We start from the raw sequence: 18,455 nt of genomic DNA, 5'->3' as shown, positions 1-18,455 counted from the left end.
GACGAACAAATTTGCGGTTTCGTGAGTAGTATGCCCACTGTTAACTTGACCTTTCAACAGTGTACACATTACATTACATTGTTCGCGTTTTGTAACTTTTACCTGCAGGTCACCAAAACAGGTCTTATGTATATATATATTCTAGCAATAAATCTAGACACAATGATTTTATTGAACTTAATTCCATCATAACGTTAAGTTCAGACTAGCTCCTAGACTATGATGTGTATTTTTTTAATTTTTATTTTTAAAATTGTGAATGTAGCCCGTCTATGTCCTATGTCCAATATATCATTACTGTCATTTCTCTGCGAAACTCACTAAAATAGACTAGCATTTGTCACTATAACATAAAATAAGAGAAAAATTACAAAAGTTGAAATTTTGTGACAAATTCTTTATTATCAGTCTAGTGGCTAGTCTACGTTAACTTTATCATTAAACGTCTGGATTATAAGTTTAAGTTAATCCTGGGGATCTGGGAATCAGACTCACGAGCGTCGTTTATTACTATTGTCAGCAGCTTATTAAACTCTTACATTTGAAATAAAGTTCAGCTCCGTTCGGTCAGTATGTACTATACTTCTTACAAGAAATACTACTTACATACAATGAATGGATAATAAACTACCAGGTCTCCTTCATATGTTTTATCTATGTTTCATTTTTTTTATTTGACCGAGTTTAGCTCCAACAAATTGTGTTGTTGTATCAAGAGAAAATCGTTTGTGTTCTTTACTGTTAATAAATTCAGAACGCGAATAAATGTTTAAAATGGTCTGTTTTCATAAAATTGGATAATTGAGTCAGAAAATTTTGATCTAGAAACATTTTCTGTGTACGATTGAGGGTCCAGATTCGTCAAATTCTTGCTTACTGATCCACATCTGTTGAAAGGTTGACAGTGAAGCAATAATAGATCCACCAATCCATACTGAGTATTTCCTCTCTGGTGGAGCAACTATCTTGATTTTCATTGTTGACGGAGCAAGGGCTGTGATTTCCTTCTGCATACGATCAGCAATACCTGGGTACATTGTGGAACCGCCGGACAACACGGTGTTTGCGTACAAATCTTTACGAATGTCGACGTCACACTTCATGATGCTGTTGTACGTTGTTTCATGGATACCTGCGGATTCCATACCAAGAAAAGATGGCTGGAACGTGGCCTCTGGGCAACGGAAACGCTCGTTGCCAATGGTGATGACCTGTCCGTCAGGTAGTTCATAGCTTTTCTCCAGTGAGCTTGACATAGAAGCTGTCTGCATTTCTTGTTCAAAGTCTAGGGCAACATAGCACAATTTTTCTTTAATATCTCTTACAATTTCTCTTTCAGCAGTGGTGGTAAAAGAATAACCACGCTCTGTAAGGATCTTCATAAGATAGTCATTGAGATCTCTACCAGCGAGATCTAAACGCAGAAAGGCGTGGGGAAGGGCGTACCCTTCATAGATTGGTACTGTGTGTGAAACACCATCGCCAGAGTCCATCACAATACCCGTAGTTCGACCGGAAGCATACAGTGACAGTACAGCCTGGATGGCGACGTACATGGCTGGGGTGTTGAATGTTTCAAACATGATTTGGGTCATTTTTTCTCTGTTAGCCTTAGGATTGAGTGGAGCCTCAGTTAGCAGTACTGGGTGTTCCTCTGGGGCAATACGGAATTCATTGTAGAAAATGTGATGCCAGATTTTCTCCATATCGTCCCAGTTAGTGACAATACCGTGTTCAATTGGGTATTTCAATGTTAGGATATCTCTCTTGCTTTGGGCCTCGTCACCAACATAGCTGTCCTTCTGTCCCATCCCGACCATCACACCCTGAAATAGAATTCGTGAGATAGTTTTATATGTATAAATCTAATATTTAGGTACAAATCATTTCTCTGCATATTGTGTCCTTTTCCCATGACGATTCTTTGTCCCTTTAATTAAAGTCATTACTGCATTCTATATTTTTCAAACAATCTGGTCAGTGGAAAAAAAATGCAAAGTTACTATGGTGGAGAATTAGGCGCTGAAAATTTCACGTTAATTAATGTTGAAAACGCTTTGAAAAGTGCAAACCGCAACCGTCGACCCAGTCGCACATTTAGTTTAGGATTTTATGTCAGGTTTAAAATTTGTGGCGGTCGTAAACGTATCCCCTTTCTTATACTCGGAGCCTCGATCAAACAGGTCCTGCTTTGTCGTGCAATTGAGATAACATGTCGTGCGCACGAGAAGTCGTGCGCTCTAGATAATTTTTTATGATGTCGTGCGAACGAGATAAGATGTCGAGCGCTCGAAATAAGATGTCGTGCGCTCAAGATAAGATAAGAAGTCGTGCGCTCTAGATAACTTTTTATGATGTCGTGCGCACGAGATAAGATGTCGAGCACTCGTAATAAGATATCGAAAGCTCGACATAAGCTGTCGTGCGCTCGGGATAAGATGTTCGAGATAAGATGTCCTGGACTGGTCCATCATTCAATTTGGACAGTACCATTTATCATTTGAAGGGTGTTTACTGAAAATTTACTGACTGAATAGCGCTAAGGCAGAATCACTTGCTGCTATAGCAGGCTAAAGGTTAATTAGTGTATAAATTCCATAAGCATGACTTTAGGGTGATTTATATAAAACTTCATTCTCAAAACAAAGAATCTTAAAAGGAACTTGAAAATGTCATGTACTGATTTTTCCACAGTTATTTACTTTACAAAAATATTTAAGATATTAGTTCAAAACGACTGAATGTATGTTTCATAATTCTATAAATTCTTCATACCACCTATAGAGGCCTGACAAATGAGACATAGATTAAGTTAACATTTACCGAAGGGAATAAAATTTGTACAAAGATCAATTATGGATAAAAATCTGACCTGATGTCTGGGTCTACCAACAATGGATGGAAACACGACTTGTGGGGCGTCGCCGCCGTCAAATCCAGCTTTACACATATCGGATCCATTGTCTACAACTAATACAGGGCAACTGTCACCGTATACGTAGGCCATGTCTGATGGCTGCAAATTTTCGATCCTTTCAGTAACACAAAATAAGCATTGTGTACACGGTAGCGCTTTCATACTGTCGCACTGACCTGTGTACTTTCGCTCGGGGCATTATGGGTAAGAACTGTTTTCAACATGGAGTCATAAACAAGGAAGTGAAAATATGCTTTGCATTTTTAGTTGAATATTCACCATTGTTGTTTCCAGAGTAGATTAATTCTAGTGTGTCATAAACAAGGAAGTGAAAGTATGCTTTGCATTTTTAGTTGAATATTCACCATTGTTGTTTCCAGAGTATGATTAATTCTAGTGTATCCATTCTAGTATCATTTGAAATGATGAATTTAAGTTATCTGCAGTTGTTCAAATCGATTCATAATGAAAAACGGCATCGGTTAGCTTGTTTACCTGCAAAATTGTACATGTATATTTCTGTACAGTTTTTTGTTTGTTTGTTTTGGGTTTAACGCCGTTTTTCAACAGTATTTCAGTCGTGTTACGGCGGGCAGTTAACATAACCAGTGTTTCTGATTTCTGTACCAGTACAAACCTGTTCTCCACAAGTAACTGCAAAATTCCCCACATGAATCAGACTAATTATTTCAGACACAAATATTGTTAACAAATAGTCTCAAAGAACATTAGCCCCGCCCGAGGATCGAACTCTCGATCCGTAGATCTACGCGTAACTGAGCTGTACATGTACATCATTTCATTAAACGAATGTACAAAAGTATTGAAAGCACCATTTTCAAATTCAGCATAACTATAAATTGAAATAATGTCAGTCATACATTTTTTTATTTTTTTGCAGGACTAATTTCCAAAGTATCAGTTTGATGTAGTCCAGTAAGGCTAAATGTACAGTCTAGTCAGAAATGGTCCAGACCTAAAAGGCTAAATACCAGACCTAAAAGGCTAAATACCAGACCTAAAAGGCTAATTACCAGATGCACACTTTGTTTTCTTGTATTGTATTCTTGTTTTGTTAATTGATATTTTTTCTTGAATAAACAGTTGATTATTAGTACAGTTTATATGATATCGGAATAGTAAAAATCATATTCAATAAAGATTTTTCAGCTTGCTTCAAAATTGTAAAAAATCTCGGAATTTATTTCTCGGTGAGGACAGTCAGTGACAGGTAGCTCAGTTGGTTAGAGAACCCCAGACATAGAAGTACAATGTCATGGGGAGGTCTCAGGTTCGAATCCTGACCTGGCACTTGTCCACCTTTAATATTACCCCCAATTATGTCAATTTACACTTCCAAATTTTAACACATAAATCTTCAATTCTTCATGTATGTACATTTGATCTTATAATATTTTTCATAACACAGCACATTTAGAAAGTGTTTCAAGCATTTTGCCATGGAAAACTTAAGAGATTGATGCTTTAATTTATTGTTATAAATTTTGTTGTTGAGCACAATATCCTATTAACTTTGATATAATGTTACAGTATAGATACATGAAACGGTAGGTATATACTAATGTAACATTTAGATTTTTTCAACTGAGAAACGGGCATGTCCCATGTTTTATAACTGCAGGTCAATAGGTAATACAAACTAGGACATTTTTGTTTTATTTAGTAAAAGTTGACTTTAGATGAATACTGCAGACCAAGATACTAGTAACAGTATATTACATTACATATTTGTAAAGGTATAATCCTTGTATATTTCTCAATCTGCTGCATGAGCTGTCAGGAAGTTGTAGTGATAGAAATAATGGAATCTTTTTAAAAAAAACTAAGTCACATTGTTATTTTTGTTTCAGAATGAATTATGAATAAAATCCATTTCAGAAGAAAGGGACTTGATTTAACATATTGCTTTGTGTTTTAAATGGTATGGTTGACATATTTACTAAAACAATTTGTTGGAAGATGTAAAAAAGATGGAGAGAATTTTTGGTCAAATATTGGAAATTAAACCTCCTTTCTGAGAGAAGAATGAACTAAATATTTTACAACTAGCCTGGGAAATAGAATTTTTGTGCGAAATACTATCAAATTAAAATATTGAACAGAATCTAGAAACATTTTAACATCTTTTATTGAGTGTATATATATATACACATTGTTAACATTCTAGTTATTATTTTCATTTAAGTTACGAGTGTATTACCCTTTTACCTTTTACTGATCTGATAAAATGTTTTAATGTGTGTACCAGAAATAATATTAATAATCATTAGTAATATTGCATGACTTCTTACATAAATATCTGGTCCATAGTTTGTGTTTTATGACATGTCTAATATTTGAGAATAATAGTTAATCTTAATGTCTAAAGTCATGTTATATACCACTTATTGAATGGCTTGCCAGTCAGTATTCATGACTTAGCCTTTTTTTTACTATTGACCAGCAAATACTTCCATTAATAATATGTTTACCTGAAGTGTATTTGTTTGATATGTTCCCCATGTTTAGTAGGCCTGTTAATTAATAAAAAATAGACTGCAAAATAGTGTGTATGAACTTTAATATATGTACAAATAAAACTGGAATTTACAAAGGTGGTTGTTTTTCACTCATGATAGTGGTGTTAAAAACTGAAATCCTGTCAGTATTACATTGTCCATGATTCATTCAAACAACAAGTACTTTTTAGCAGGGCAGAGAAATTATTCTCTCTTTGGTCTAACTGTCAGTGGTGCATCAAGGGAAGGACTAGACTATCAGAACTGCAATATGTAAACTAAGAGTAAGTGTTTGGTTATTAACACTTTGAACAGAATATAATAGATTCTATACATGTACATGTACATTGACATGGGGTGCCAGCTGGTATATCAGGCCACACAGTATTCCTTCTTGATGACATGACTTAAGCACTCTATTTGTACATCATTTAGACCTTTAGAACATTGATCTTATGATATCTAAGTCTCCCGATCCATATTTAATATATCATAATTGCGTTGCAATACTACAGTTTAGGAAAGTGAAAGTAGATTTTCCTTTTTGTCAAAAAATAATTCTATGACACGTGTCAGAGAACGATAACGGTTTAAAAAGTTTAAGTAATCACAATTACGCACATTTCTTGTAATAACATGCAAAAAATAAGTAGATTCTGAAAATTTACCGTCCTCCGCGAGACTATGTTTTAGTGTATGTACAATTATCCAAAATCGGCTAGTTATCAGTTCCTAGTATAGAGGTAAGACGGAATGTGTGACGTCACGCTCTATGTATAGAATGTTAGACGGAATGAGTGACGTCACGCTCTATGTATAGAATGCAAAATAAGAAGAACAGATCGAATCAATTTTATACTATCATCTTAAAGTCATACGACGCATGCGCGTTAAAACCAAAACATCCGCCGGTTAGCATAGTGTAAAATCATCTATAACCAAAGCAGCAACATCTTCATCAGCCATTTTTTAAATTTATATTTACTGATTTCAAAATCAAATTTAACACAAAACAGACCAAATATCTCACTACCTGTATGAACCTCTGATCGACAATGCAGTATAATAAGACTGTTCTATCAATCGCCTGTCTGCGGCTCATTTATAAATCGATAACTTTATTTTACCCAGTTTTTGGAATAACCCTGTAATAGATCTAAGCGATCACGATGAGGGAGTTTCTCAAAGTTCATTTACAAAAATAATTTATGAATAATAATTGTAGCCTGTAAATGCAATTTATTTACGTTTATGTGACATTGGCCTACTGACCAAGTTCATGCGCTCTGAACATAGTCTTATATTCCATCTTCCTATGCAAAACTTGAAGCCGAAACCTTGAATCCAAAACCTTGAATGGTTATCAAGTGATGTTCCGTATACGACCTCTGACTTGTTGATTTGGTGCATACATTCTGTCTACCTTTACGACAAATCAGGAGTCAATATCTTGATTTAGTTATGATTTGGACACAAAGATGATGGGCAAATTAAAGCAAAATGTTTGACCTAGATCTTTGATATACGGACCGTGTTTATGCTCCATAAACTATCTACCGACATTCAAAGATTGAAGTCAGTACCTTGAATGGTTATTAATTTATGCTCTAGACACGAAGTATGACGTACTAATTTGACATTTCATTTTAAGTTTTGACATTGACCTTTGACTTAATGACCAAGTTCATGCTTTCTTCATATTGTCTTATCACTATCTACCTATATACTAAAATTGAAGTCGATACACAGAATGTTTATTAAGTTATGCTTTGGACACATGTACGACGAAATTTGAACTTTGAGCTCTACTTGTGACATTGACCTTTCACCTTCCCTCCTGACTCTTGTGCTCTACACACAACGTTTTCACATCGAGCACTACTCATATGTCAAATTTAAAGTCAAAACCTTAAATGTATATCAAGATATGAAACGAAATAAGATGAACGGACGGACGGACTGACGGACGGAGTTAAAAGAGGTAGAAGCTGGGAAGTACATCTCAAACTACTAAGAAGAATTTACGGGTTATGATATGCCCATTCGCAATAAGACTTGGATAGTGCAGTAATTACATTTGCAGGAATGAAGATGGGTCGGAGAAGGGGTATGTGGGGAGGGGCGGTGCGGGATTTGGATACCAAGATAAAATACTGAAACTAAAAAACAGGGGAAGAGTGAGCGACGGGGTATGCGGATTTGGGGTAGGTGGTAAGCATGTTATGTGGATGGGGGTGCCAAGATAAAATATCTACGAACTTATCTGAAAGTAAAAAATACAACACAAGGTTGTAAGGGTTGTGGGTGATGTGAATGAAATATATTAAGATATATATATAGTTAAATAGTTATTTCGTTTAAACGAAATGATTTCGTTTAAACGAAATAAAAAAAGTCTCACATTACCTAAGTGGAAAAAAAGTGTGTAACATGTAACTTTAGGGGCACCGTACCATATTCACAGTACCCTATATAATTAACACTAGAAACTTCTAAGGGCATTAACTCTTGTGTTACTAGGGCAATGTGACTGAAACTTGGCAGGCCGCTAAAACTTATAGTGGTGAACATGTACATGAAGTTTTATATAAATATTCCTAACCATTTCCTAGATATGGCTCCGGACGCACGGAGAGACGGACGGACAACGCAAAAACTAAATCCCTCCGACTTTCGTCGGGGGATAATAATACGAGCAAGAAGGTCGAATCTAACACCTTTTCAACGCCCTGTTTTAATTATGTCTGATAATCATAATGAGTTATTTCATATATTATACAAAACGGACTTTATGTTAACTTATATTATGTAATTTGCCTGACAGTACGATGGCGAAGCCTGACAGTACGATGATGACACTACGACGGTAAAGTAATTAAAAATGTTCAACAAAGTAACTAAATGCGAAATGTATGCAGAAAAGATCTTGAAAATGTTTCAAACTTATTTTGTACACATTCCCAGCAATGGAGTTGTCTTTAACTGTGATCATGAATTGTCAAGATAGATCTTAAATGAGCCGTGCCATGAGAAAATCAACATAGTGGGTTTGCGACCAGCATGGATCCAGACCAGCCTGCGCATCCGCGCAGTCTGGTCAGGCTCCATGCTGTTCGCTAACAGTTTCTCCAATTCCAATAGGCTTTAAAAGCGAACAGCATGGAGTCTGACCAGACTGCGCGGATGCGCAGGCTGGTCTGGATCCATGCTGGTCGCAAACCCACTATGTTGATTTTCTCATGGCACGGCTCAAATAGTTTTCTAGTTAGAATATTCTTAAGAGCTAGTCACAAAACGAGAAACTGAGTCGATTATTTAACCAGAAAGATCTAGGTTTCTGTGCATACTTATTTGCTTCGAATGAACTTCAAATTAGCAGTCTTTGGGTTGAGTATAAATGGCTCTGCATAAAAAATCTCTAAAATGTCACCAGGAATCTCGAAATATCCCGGTTCATCAAACTAAAATAAAACGGCTTTGAATTAAACAAAATAGTGGAAATATCTGTTGCACTGAGTACGGAAATGCTATTTAATTTATTTTGTATTTATCAGTGCGCTTTATTGCAAACATCGAGCATTATTCCAAAACTTGTCGTTCTCTGAGGACAACTCTGAATTTGGCGTGTTTACTCAAATGCGCCAACACATCAAATCGATATGGTAGAAATCAGCTACCATACGTATGTCCTAATGCGGGTATCAATTTACCAATTTATTTCCATATAATGTTGTTCAAAATATGTGGACCGCTTACAATAGACACATTTATAGGTGAAACGCAAATCAGGAATTTAACGTAGTTTACTAAAAGTGGGTTGTTAAATTTACAAATACAAATACAAATACATGGCATTTATATAGCGCAAAAATTATAAAATATTCTATTGCGCTTTACAATTACATAGCACACATTTAACATATATACATACAAAATATGAACAGGATTCTAGAACTTAGATTTAAAGATTTGGACATGTATAAATACTATTTTACACCACTTCTGATATTTTGTATTTTAACAAGACTACACTCATTGTTCATGAAACTGCCTAAATAAATGTGTTTTCAGTTTTGATCTAAAGCTGGCTTCAGACTGAATGTTTTTCTGATAGCTAGGCAGATCGTTCCACCATTTGGGACCAACGACCGCCATAGATCTGTCTGCTAATTTTGTTCGCCGTCTAGGGATGTTAAAGTTAGTGTTCACTTTGTGAGCGAAGTCTGTATCGTTGTCGAGTAGGTACAAACATTTCCCTCAGATATACTGGAGCTGTACCATTGATGACACGGAAGACTATTACTAAAACTTTGAACATGACTCTAGCCTTAACTGGAAGCCAGTGTAATTCTTTCAGAAGTTCGGTACTTGGTTTTCATAGGAAGCATTCTTGACTACTCTAGCGGCATGATTTTGGACTCGCTGTAGTTTATTGATTTGGTAGGCTGGAATTTCTGTAAATAAACTGTTGCAGAAGTCAATGTGAGAATGAACCAATCCATGCACTAATGATTCAGTTGACTTTTGTGTGAGATGTTTCCGTATTGCCCTAAGGTTTCGTAACTGCACATGAGCTATCTGACATTTTTTCTGAATGTGATGGTCAAAGTTGAGTGTATTGGTCATAGTTACACCTAGGTCTCTGACTGATCGACGCATTTTTACGTCACACCCCCAACGTTTACACTTGTGATGTTCAATTTCGCTAACTGTTGTCTTGTTCCATACATAATAATTTCAGTTTTAGATTGATTCATTTTCAGTTTGAAGGTTGTCATCCATTTTATGATTTCATTGAGACAACTGTCGAGTTGTTGAAGAACAGTTGTCTCATTTTGAGAATTTCCGCTTGATTTTTAACGCAATCTTGTGGTCGTCCGCGTATCCATAGAGATCAGCTGGATATTTCTGCACCACTCGGTTGAGAGCCGATATATACAGGGTAAGATCACTGGTCGGCACAAGAACCCTGCGGGACACCAAACCTCAGTGGCTCCGTGTCAGATGCTGACTGTTCAACTAAAACTTTCATTGTTCTGTTCGTGAGATAAGATTCTATCCATTTCAAGGGAGTGCTATGTATACCAAAGTCATCTTGAAGGATTTGAATCAGTATCGGGATATCGATGGTATCGAACGCTGCACTCAAGTCGATCATGACCACGATTGTTATTTGATTTTCATCTATGGTTTCCAAAAGATCATTATACATTTTGACCATTGCTGTTTCAACCCCATGATATTTTCTATAGGCACTTTGGTAAGCTGGGAGGAGATTGTTAGCTTCAATATGCTGTTGATTTGATTTAGTGCAGCTTTTTCAAGAATTTTGGAGAGGAATGTTAAATTTGACATGGGCGATAGTTTTGCAGTTCAAGTGGAGACCTTTCTTCTTCAACAAAGGTTTTATCACAGCACTTTTCCATTCCTCAGGGAACACACCAGATAGCAGTGATCGATTTACAATTTCTGTCACAAACGGGAGCAGTTGTGAAAAATGCTCCTTTAATCTCTTAGTTGGTATCACATCAAGTTCACAGTTGTAGATTTTGATGCATATACAAGTTTCAAATATCGTTTTCGGAAAGTGGTTTGAACGCAGTAAATGTATTTATAATCACAGGTGGATTTGAGTAGGAAGAATTACCATTGGGTGCTTCAGTTGATATGTTGTCAAGATCATTTCTCAACTTGATTATTTTATCACAAGTATCGTAGAAATCATTTGCCAAAGATACTGCACTTGTGTGTAATGGGAGCGGATTGTCCTTCGACCTTCCCAGTAAATCGGATGTTACAGCATATAGCTTTTTGATGTTTCCTTCAGCTTCTCCAATCTTGTTATGGTAGTACTCATCCTTGGCCCTAAAAAGTTCAGCACTATATACATTTCTTACACCACTATACACTTTCTTGAAGGTCAGATTTGTCATTCATAAGATTTTTTCTATTGATCGTTTGTATTGTTTCAGCTGTTTTAGGTATCCAGAGTACCAAGGAACTGTCGGTCTACAGAGAATAGTTCTTTCCTTTAGAGGGGCATGTTTCTGAACAATGTCGGACGTGATTCTAGTGAACTCAGACACAAGATCATTGACATTGGACGAGTTCACTACAATGTTATTTAATTGACCGAATTTGATTGTAATATGTCACTGGATACAGATTTCCAATTTCGAGATTTGATTTCTTTCCTGATCAAGGGAGGGCGGCACTGTTCAATGTTACAACTAACAAAGCAGTGGTCAGAGATGTAATAGTCTGGCAAAGGTTCTGAGACATTCACACGTTTGTCTTCTAGCTTTGTGATCATCAGGTCAAGAATATGACCACCAGAATGAGTAGGAGCATTGACATGTGAACCAGTCCAAAAGATCTCAAACACTGCTGAAATTGTTTTGTGTAGCAGTCTGACTTATTATCCATGTGGATGTTAAAGTCACCTAACAGCACCAGAGACTCGGATCTTGTCGTTATTTGTCAAGAAACTCAGTGAATTCTGTCATAAACATAGCCTGAGTTATGGGTGTCTCTCCGAATATGGCGGTCTATATATACCAAAAATGTAGGGATGAATGACTGACTACGTACTTTCCATTCAGCACATTCAAAGGACTGAAAGGTTTTGCTGGCATCTTGACACTTTGAGATTGTTTCTGTATAACAGGGCAAGTCCTCCACCTTTACGGTCGGGTTCGGGACATCATCAAAGCAGTAACAATCCTGAGACAATTCACCCCTGACAACGTCATCACCATCCGGCTGTAGCCAAGTTCAGTGATCACACAGAGGTCTATACCTCCTCTAATATGTGCTGGAGAAGGTCAGCAGACTTTCCTCGCACAGACCTTATGTTCACAGTTGAAAGTTTCAGTTGTTTCTTTCTTTGGGCATTCAATAAAAATGAATGATCTAGTTTAATTTGGATCAAATTTGAACGTTCCTGTTGTTTCTTTCTGTGTGCATTTGATATAAATGTATGATCTAGTTTAATTTGGGTCGAATTTGTCAAGTGAATATCAGCTTTAGATTTTATCCTCGGGCGACCAGCTCGTTTACCTCTGTATTTCAAAAGATTATACTTTTTCAACATAGCTAATGTTTCTTTATTCGGTATTGTATACCTCCTAGGCACATCTCTATAATCCAGTAATTGGTCTCTACTGTACTGTCTACCTGTACACGGATTAGCCATAATTTCGAGTGAGATGTTGTTCACCAAAACTGACTGAAATTATTGAAACGTTACCCCAATATTTGTCAAATTACGATTGTTTTACATCAAAGTTATTCGTAAATCCAATGAAAATTCCACGAAATAAATTCTGCAGTATGTTGGTCACCAGTTTATTTAAAACTGAGCCAAAAATCCAATCTCTAGAATCACTGGCTTTTGCAAAATAATCCAATTTTGCAGAGCAGAAAAAATTGCAGCCTACACCTGGCGCAAGACTACATACATACAATTTATAAAGAAAGTCGATTAAAATTAAAAAAATGGCTGATGAAGATGTTGCTGCTTTGGTTATAGACAATGGGTCCGGTATGGCGCAGATGGTGATTATAAAGAAATATTTTTAACTTCAAGTAATTATCTTTTAAAGTACCAAAGGTATGTCTATAAACGAAGCTTTCGAAAATATTTAACATGAAAATAATTCCAATTATAAGAACTTTGTGACCTTGACCTTGGGTATAATGGGCCCAGTCCCTGCACATACTTTGTTTGTATGCCGGACAATGTTTATTTGAACTTACAGTAAGACATAAGCAATGATAACAAAGATATGACAGAAAAACAAAGGTTGCCGAAAAACTTTAACCTTAAAAATAACCTAAGTTTAACACCTTGGTGACCTTGACCTTGGGTATAATGGGCTCAGCCCCTACATATACTTCTTTTGTATACTGGACAATGTTTATGTGAAGTTACAGTAAGATATAAGCAATATTAACAAAGATATGACAGAAAAACAAAGGTTGCCGAAAAACTTAAACCTTAAAAATAACCTAAGTATAACAGCTTGGTGACCTTGACCTTGGGTATAATGGGCTCAGCCCCTACGCGTATATTGTTTGTATACTGGACAATGTTTATGTGAAGTTGCAGTAGGATATAAGCAATAGTAACAAAGATATGACAGAAAAACAAAGGTTGCCGAAAAACTTTAACCAAGAAGGGTAACGCCAACGCCGACGCCGGGGCGAGTAGAATATCCCCCCTATTCTCCGAATAGTAGAGCTAAAAATGGGGAATATGGGGAAAACTGATTGACAAAACAAAACAAAACAAAGAATAATGAAAAATCACATCGATTTCAATAATTTTTAGTAGACAATTATGGTTAGCTCTATTATATAACATCGGAAATAACAAGTACTTACTTTATTTAGTATTTTAGTATTATAAAAGATAATATTTTGGCAGGTTAGGAAATATTTTACCATAAATGTTTTTCTTAAATTCTGCTGTTAATATTAGATAACTCATCTATCGTTTCGGTAACTTGAAACCAATTCTTTTCGAATTCAGATATCTTATTTAGTCCAACATCATGTAACCATGCAGTTTAAGATATAGATGGTTCAGCGAAGGGTTTTAGTTATATTTGTTTTTAACTTAAACCTTTTATATCCCTGTCTCATCATTTTAAATAAGGCACACACTTATTTTTCATCAAAGTTTGTGCAGATCTTTGTGACGATAATTAACCAGATAATTGCGATCTTTGAAACACCGCTTTAGATATAGAATGGAAGCGTTCTGCCGTTAGCCCGTGGAAGGTCGACATTATACCCATATACATGTCCGTACTTAGGGGTACCAGGGCTATTCCTCTACTTCAACAGCTGGAAAGGTTGTACTGACATTAAAGAAAAGTTTATGTAATGTCACAAATTAAAGCAACAACTATGGACTACGAAAAATGATACAATTTTAGCGAGATAATGGGTAGATATACATATATACCCAAAATGACCAAGCAAAAACAGACAACGATTCGCTCTAAGTTTTTTGTGTGTGTTGAGGAATGAAGTCCTTTCAAAATTTTATTCAAATCTGTAAGTAGTATTTGGTTAAAGGTTCATAATGCTTTAAATTTTCATCTTAAAAACAGATGAACCAGCTTTCCAAAAAGATGTTATGCGAAATTACATTAATAGAAAAACACTACTTTCAATACTGCACATAAACTGTTATAGCTAGATCCATAGAGGGAGGTAATAAAAACAATAGATTCAATAAAACATTCTAGTATATGCAGCAATATTCAAACCTTTGCCAAATGTTACAGAAACTAATTATAACAAATAGGATTTAACAAGAAATTAATGTATTTTGTGTTCATAAGAGAAAATGTGGCTGACACATTTTAAACAAAAACATTATGAGCCTTTAAACTCGAAGAGATATTGCAGTATCCCTGTAAAGTATAAAAATCATGTAATGTGAAAGAAGTGTAAACAGTCTGAAATAAAGATCAAAGTCCACACTCTTCAGGATTCGTATGTGAAATTCAAACTGCTTGGCTTTCCCAACCTGTTTTATTACTTCGTGTATTTTATATCCATTTATGTCTAAATGATGAAAATATTTTTTTCAACCGAGCACATTGGAATGAGGCCCTTTCGAGAAAGTTTATACTGCCATCAATGCGCATGCATATACAAAGATTATGTTTAACAGTTCAACTGTTCGGGTACTTGCTGACGAGACAGGTCCTGAATCGGAGCATTCTACCGCGGACCTTATGATCGAAGGTATCAATTCCCGCCAAAAGTCTGTTTCTCGTGCATATAGATATTTACCAACATTGTCAGTCCTATCTATTTTCATGTATTTCTGATCTGTGATATCGTAGGTTGGCCAAGTTTCCCCACGTTGTCCGTTTGGGTTCCTGCAAAAGAGGAATATCAAATAGACAGTTTTTCATCATGGTAAGAAATTAAGCAGAGAAAATATCATGTTCTTTATGCCGCGGTGGAGCTACAGTTCATCAGAATACAGTCAAACAAGTGTTAAGACCACCTCCATATAAAGGCCACAACTATAAAACCTGATTGAACAGGCCATTATTTTCTCGTGCTATCACGTAAATCTTAGGTAAGATCGACCATTTTATGAGGTCAGTCCTGGAAAGAGACAAATTTAAATGTAGTGTATAGCGATCAACTAACAGTTGCATTTTTAAGAATCTAGCTAAAAACAACTGACGCCGATAAGCACTGTCTGTGATGGGATTATGCATGCATATTAAAATAGAAAAAAAAAATCATTCCCCTACCGGACTGAACAGAAGACTTTGGATAAGCTGATATTTATGCGTCAGTTGAACTCATAGGTCAAGGAACGAACCCAAAGTCGCTTCTCACTCAATTATTGTTTTTTGTTTATTTCAGTGAAGAATTTTTTAAAACCATAAACACAATTATTTATTCGTTGGAACAACCTACTCCGATAAAGAAGCGGCCAGTGTCGTGATTGACTCAGCTCTAGCTTTTGGACTTTTGGATCTCAATATAGCACTATATAGTAAGCAATTTTATTACTTACCCATATTTTGCAAAAGCTGTCCAGTAACCTATCAATCTCTCAGACAGTTCCTTTTCCCAGCCTTCTGGTGGAATCACGGTCATATTCTTAGCACGCTTTGGAAACTGGAAGCCAAACAACGGAGCAAGCTCGTCTCCGTGGGCGGAAAATTCTACCCAGCGTGGCGACGCAGTAGCATGTCCATTCAGGACTGCTTCGAAATAGTAAAGATAGCTGCTGGTATTTGTGCTATTGGCATGGAGCCTTGAGTACTCTATGGCAGGAACTCCTATATAAATATCACCGTTCATTTTTGAAAACTGATGTAACAAATAAACTGGATCGTCCGGTGCTCTCCAGTCTGTATATTCTTGAGCGATAACACCCTTTACAACATCCGGTATCTCGGTGTCCGGCCCGAAAATTATTGGATACATACTTGGAATATGAACAGAATTCATACTTTCACGCGAAATGTTAAATGTGTCTTCAAATCCACCCGGAAGACCCATTACCCAAAGAGACCCTTCGTCACTGTTGAATCCGTTTATCAAATTTAATGACCGTAAAAACTGCACCTCATTTGACAAACCATCAGTATCTTTGATCAGTTCCAGTGGGTTTCTTTTCAGGAATTCTCCGTCAATTGTGGTAAAAAAATAATATAAATCGCGTCCTTCCATTGGAGAGTTTATTAAAGTTTTAGCTAGTGTTTCTACAAATTTCTCTGCGCTCGTTTCTTGAAAACATTTTAGTATGTTTTCTTTTGATTTCATACTCGTTGTATTGCATTTCAATTTTTCTGCCATTAACATTGCCAGGTTTATATTTTCAGATCTCATTAGTTGGGCTAATAAAGAGATTGTTCCACTTTCAGTGATCACCCCTCGAAAAAGCATATGATTTTCAGGATACATAGATTGGAGAATCACACTTGTTGACCCAGCGGATTGCCCAAAGATTGTGATCCTTTCCGGGTCACCACCAAACGAGTGAATGTTATCGCTGACCCATTTAAAGGCCATATGTTGATCCCAGTGACCCATGTTTCCCGGTGCACTAGGCGTATCCATATCAAGAAATCCAAACAACCAAAGTCTGTAATTGATGGTAACCACAATGACATTTCCAACAGATGCGAGAGTATCCGCCGGATATTGTTTCGCACTTCCAGTTGTAAGTCCCCCGCCATGAACGAAGATCATCACAGCATGTCTGGAAGAGGTATCAGGGGTCTGTTCAGGAACAAAAACATTAAGGAACAAACAATCTTCGCTTTGGTCGGGTTCAGTTCCCATCGGGTCGTACTGGAGACATGAATGTCCAAAGCTCTTTGCCTGGAAAGTGTTGTTTGTAAAGTTTCCGTATGGTGCTGGTTTCTGGAAGCGCAAGTTTCCGACTGGGGGTTTGGCAAAAGGTAATCCAAGGTACCTTGAAACATTGTAGGGAACTCCATTGAATACGAATGAATATTGAATTCCAGTCACAGTTCCGAGTTTTGTTTCCACGACTGGTCCATCGGATCGAACATAATGCGCTATAAGTATTAAGCTTAGGCCTACTGCTTGCAAGATGTTCGGCATATTGCAGCTTCTACACATTAAAGAGCATAAATTTATAAAATATGTATTGTGTATAACAGGTATGTCCTTCTATAGTTTGATTTTTGGGTTAAGTTTATAGACTCGTCTGTGGAATAGGGAAATCAGCCTAATTTACTTTGCCTTATTTAGGCAAGAAAATCACTGTACCTAAATAATGGACTGTTCCATCATTAAAATACAAAAACTACCGAACTATGAAATAATGACCTCGGGGGCATTCCTGCTGTTGTACTGGTTAATCCGTAAATGTTCGGAATAATGTGCCGAATGGAGAGAGCAACCACGCTATTTATGAATGGTGACGTATCGTTACAAACAAACAAAGCATTTTGTCGGTTGTTTTTAATTAGATGCAGAGAAGTACGATTATTGAGTAGTGTAACTATTGTTCTAGTAACTGAACCGTTCGGGAAGCAAAGTGGCTTTTTTTTCGAAAGACCAGGTACATAAGATTATACATGGTTAAATAAAATACATTGTATTTTGTCTTAGATTCTTCAAAATTAAAGGTAAACTTTATATAAAAAAATGTTGAGAATGAATAAACTTTAAGCACCTAAGGATTCTCGATTTTAGTAAAATGTATGTTCTTATTTCTATAAGAAAAATGTAGGACAATATATATGAAGTAGCCTATATGAAGTACATCTCGCGTAATACTACCGTAAATATTTGATATTATGATCTATGTGTTCAAAACATCGAAAGGAATACACCCGTTTGTTTATTTTACCTTATTTGGGAAAGAGGTATTCAACCTTTAACGTATATGGTTAGTCAGACAGAGGGTAAAAATTAGCATAGTCGCAAAGGGTAGAAATTAGCACAAGTTGAAAATGATCAAATTTTAACTAGAGAATTTTTTCAAGAGATATTATGAT

General features: G+C 36.2%; 2 protein-coding genes across 2 annotated transcripts; both read right to left on the bottom strand.

Moving 5' to 3' along the window:
* Positions 1 to 635: 635 nt before the first annotated feature.
* On the bottom strand, positions 636 to 3,102 carry LOC123524371 (actin, cytoplasmic 3-like). Its single transcript, XM_053538924.1, has 2 exons — positions 2,873 to 3,102; positions 636 to 1,826 (listed from the first exon to the last, which is right to left on the bottom strand). The coding sequence occupies exons 1-2, from the start codon at positions 3,077 to 3,079 to the stop codon at positions 822 to 824; spliced, it is 1,212 nt and encodes a 403-aa protein (XP_053394899.1). The 5' UTR covers positions 3,080 to 3,102; the 3' UTR covers positions 636 to 821.
* A 10,631-nt stretch (positions 3,103 to 13,733) lies between these two features.
* On the bottom strand, positions 13,734 to 17,653 carry LOC123536466 (pyrethroid hydrolase Ces2e-like). Its single transcript, XM_045319669.2, has 2 exons — positions 15,992 to 17,653; positions 13,734 to 15,335 (listed from the first exon to the last, which is right to left on the bottom strand). Exons 1-2 carry the CDS (start codon positions 17,569 to 17,571, stop codon positions 15,077 to 15,079), a joined length of 1,839 nt encoding a protein of 612 aa, XP_045175604.2. The 5' UTR covers positions 17,572 to 17,653; the 3' UTR covers positions 13,734 to 15,076.
* Between the last annotated feature and the right edge of the window lie 802 nt (positions 17,654 to 18,455).

This window comes from Mercenaria mercenaria, chromosome 3, assembly GCF_021730395.1.
Source record: "Mercenaria mercenaria strain notata chromosome 3, MADL_Memer_1, whole genome shotgun sequence".
Lineage (NCBI taxonomy): Eukaryota > Metazoa > Mollusca > Bivalvia > Venerida > Veneridae > Mercenaria > Mercenaria mercenaria.
This window is presented reverse-complemented; position numbering and strand designations above follow the sequence as displayed.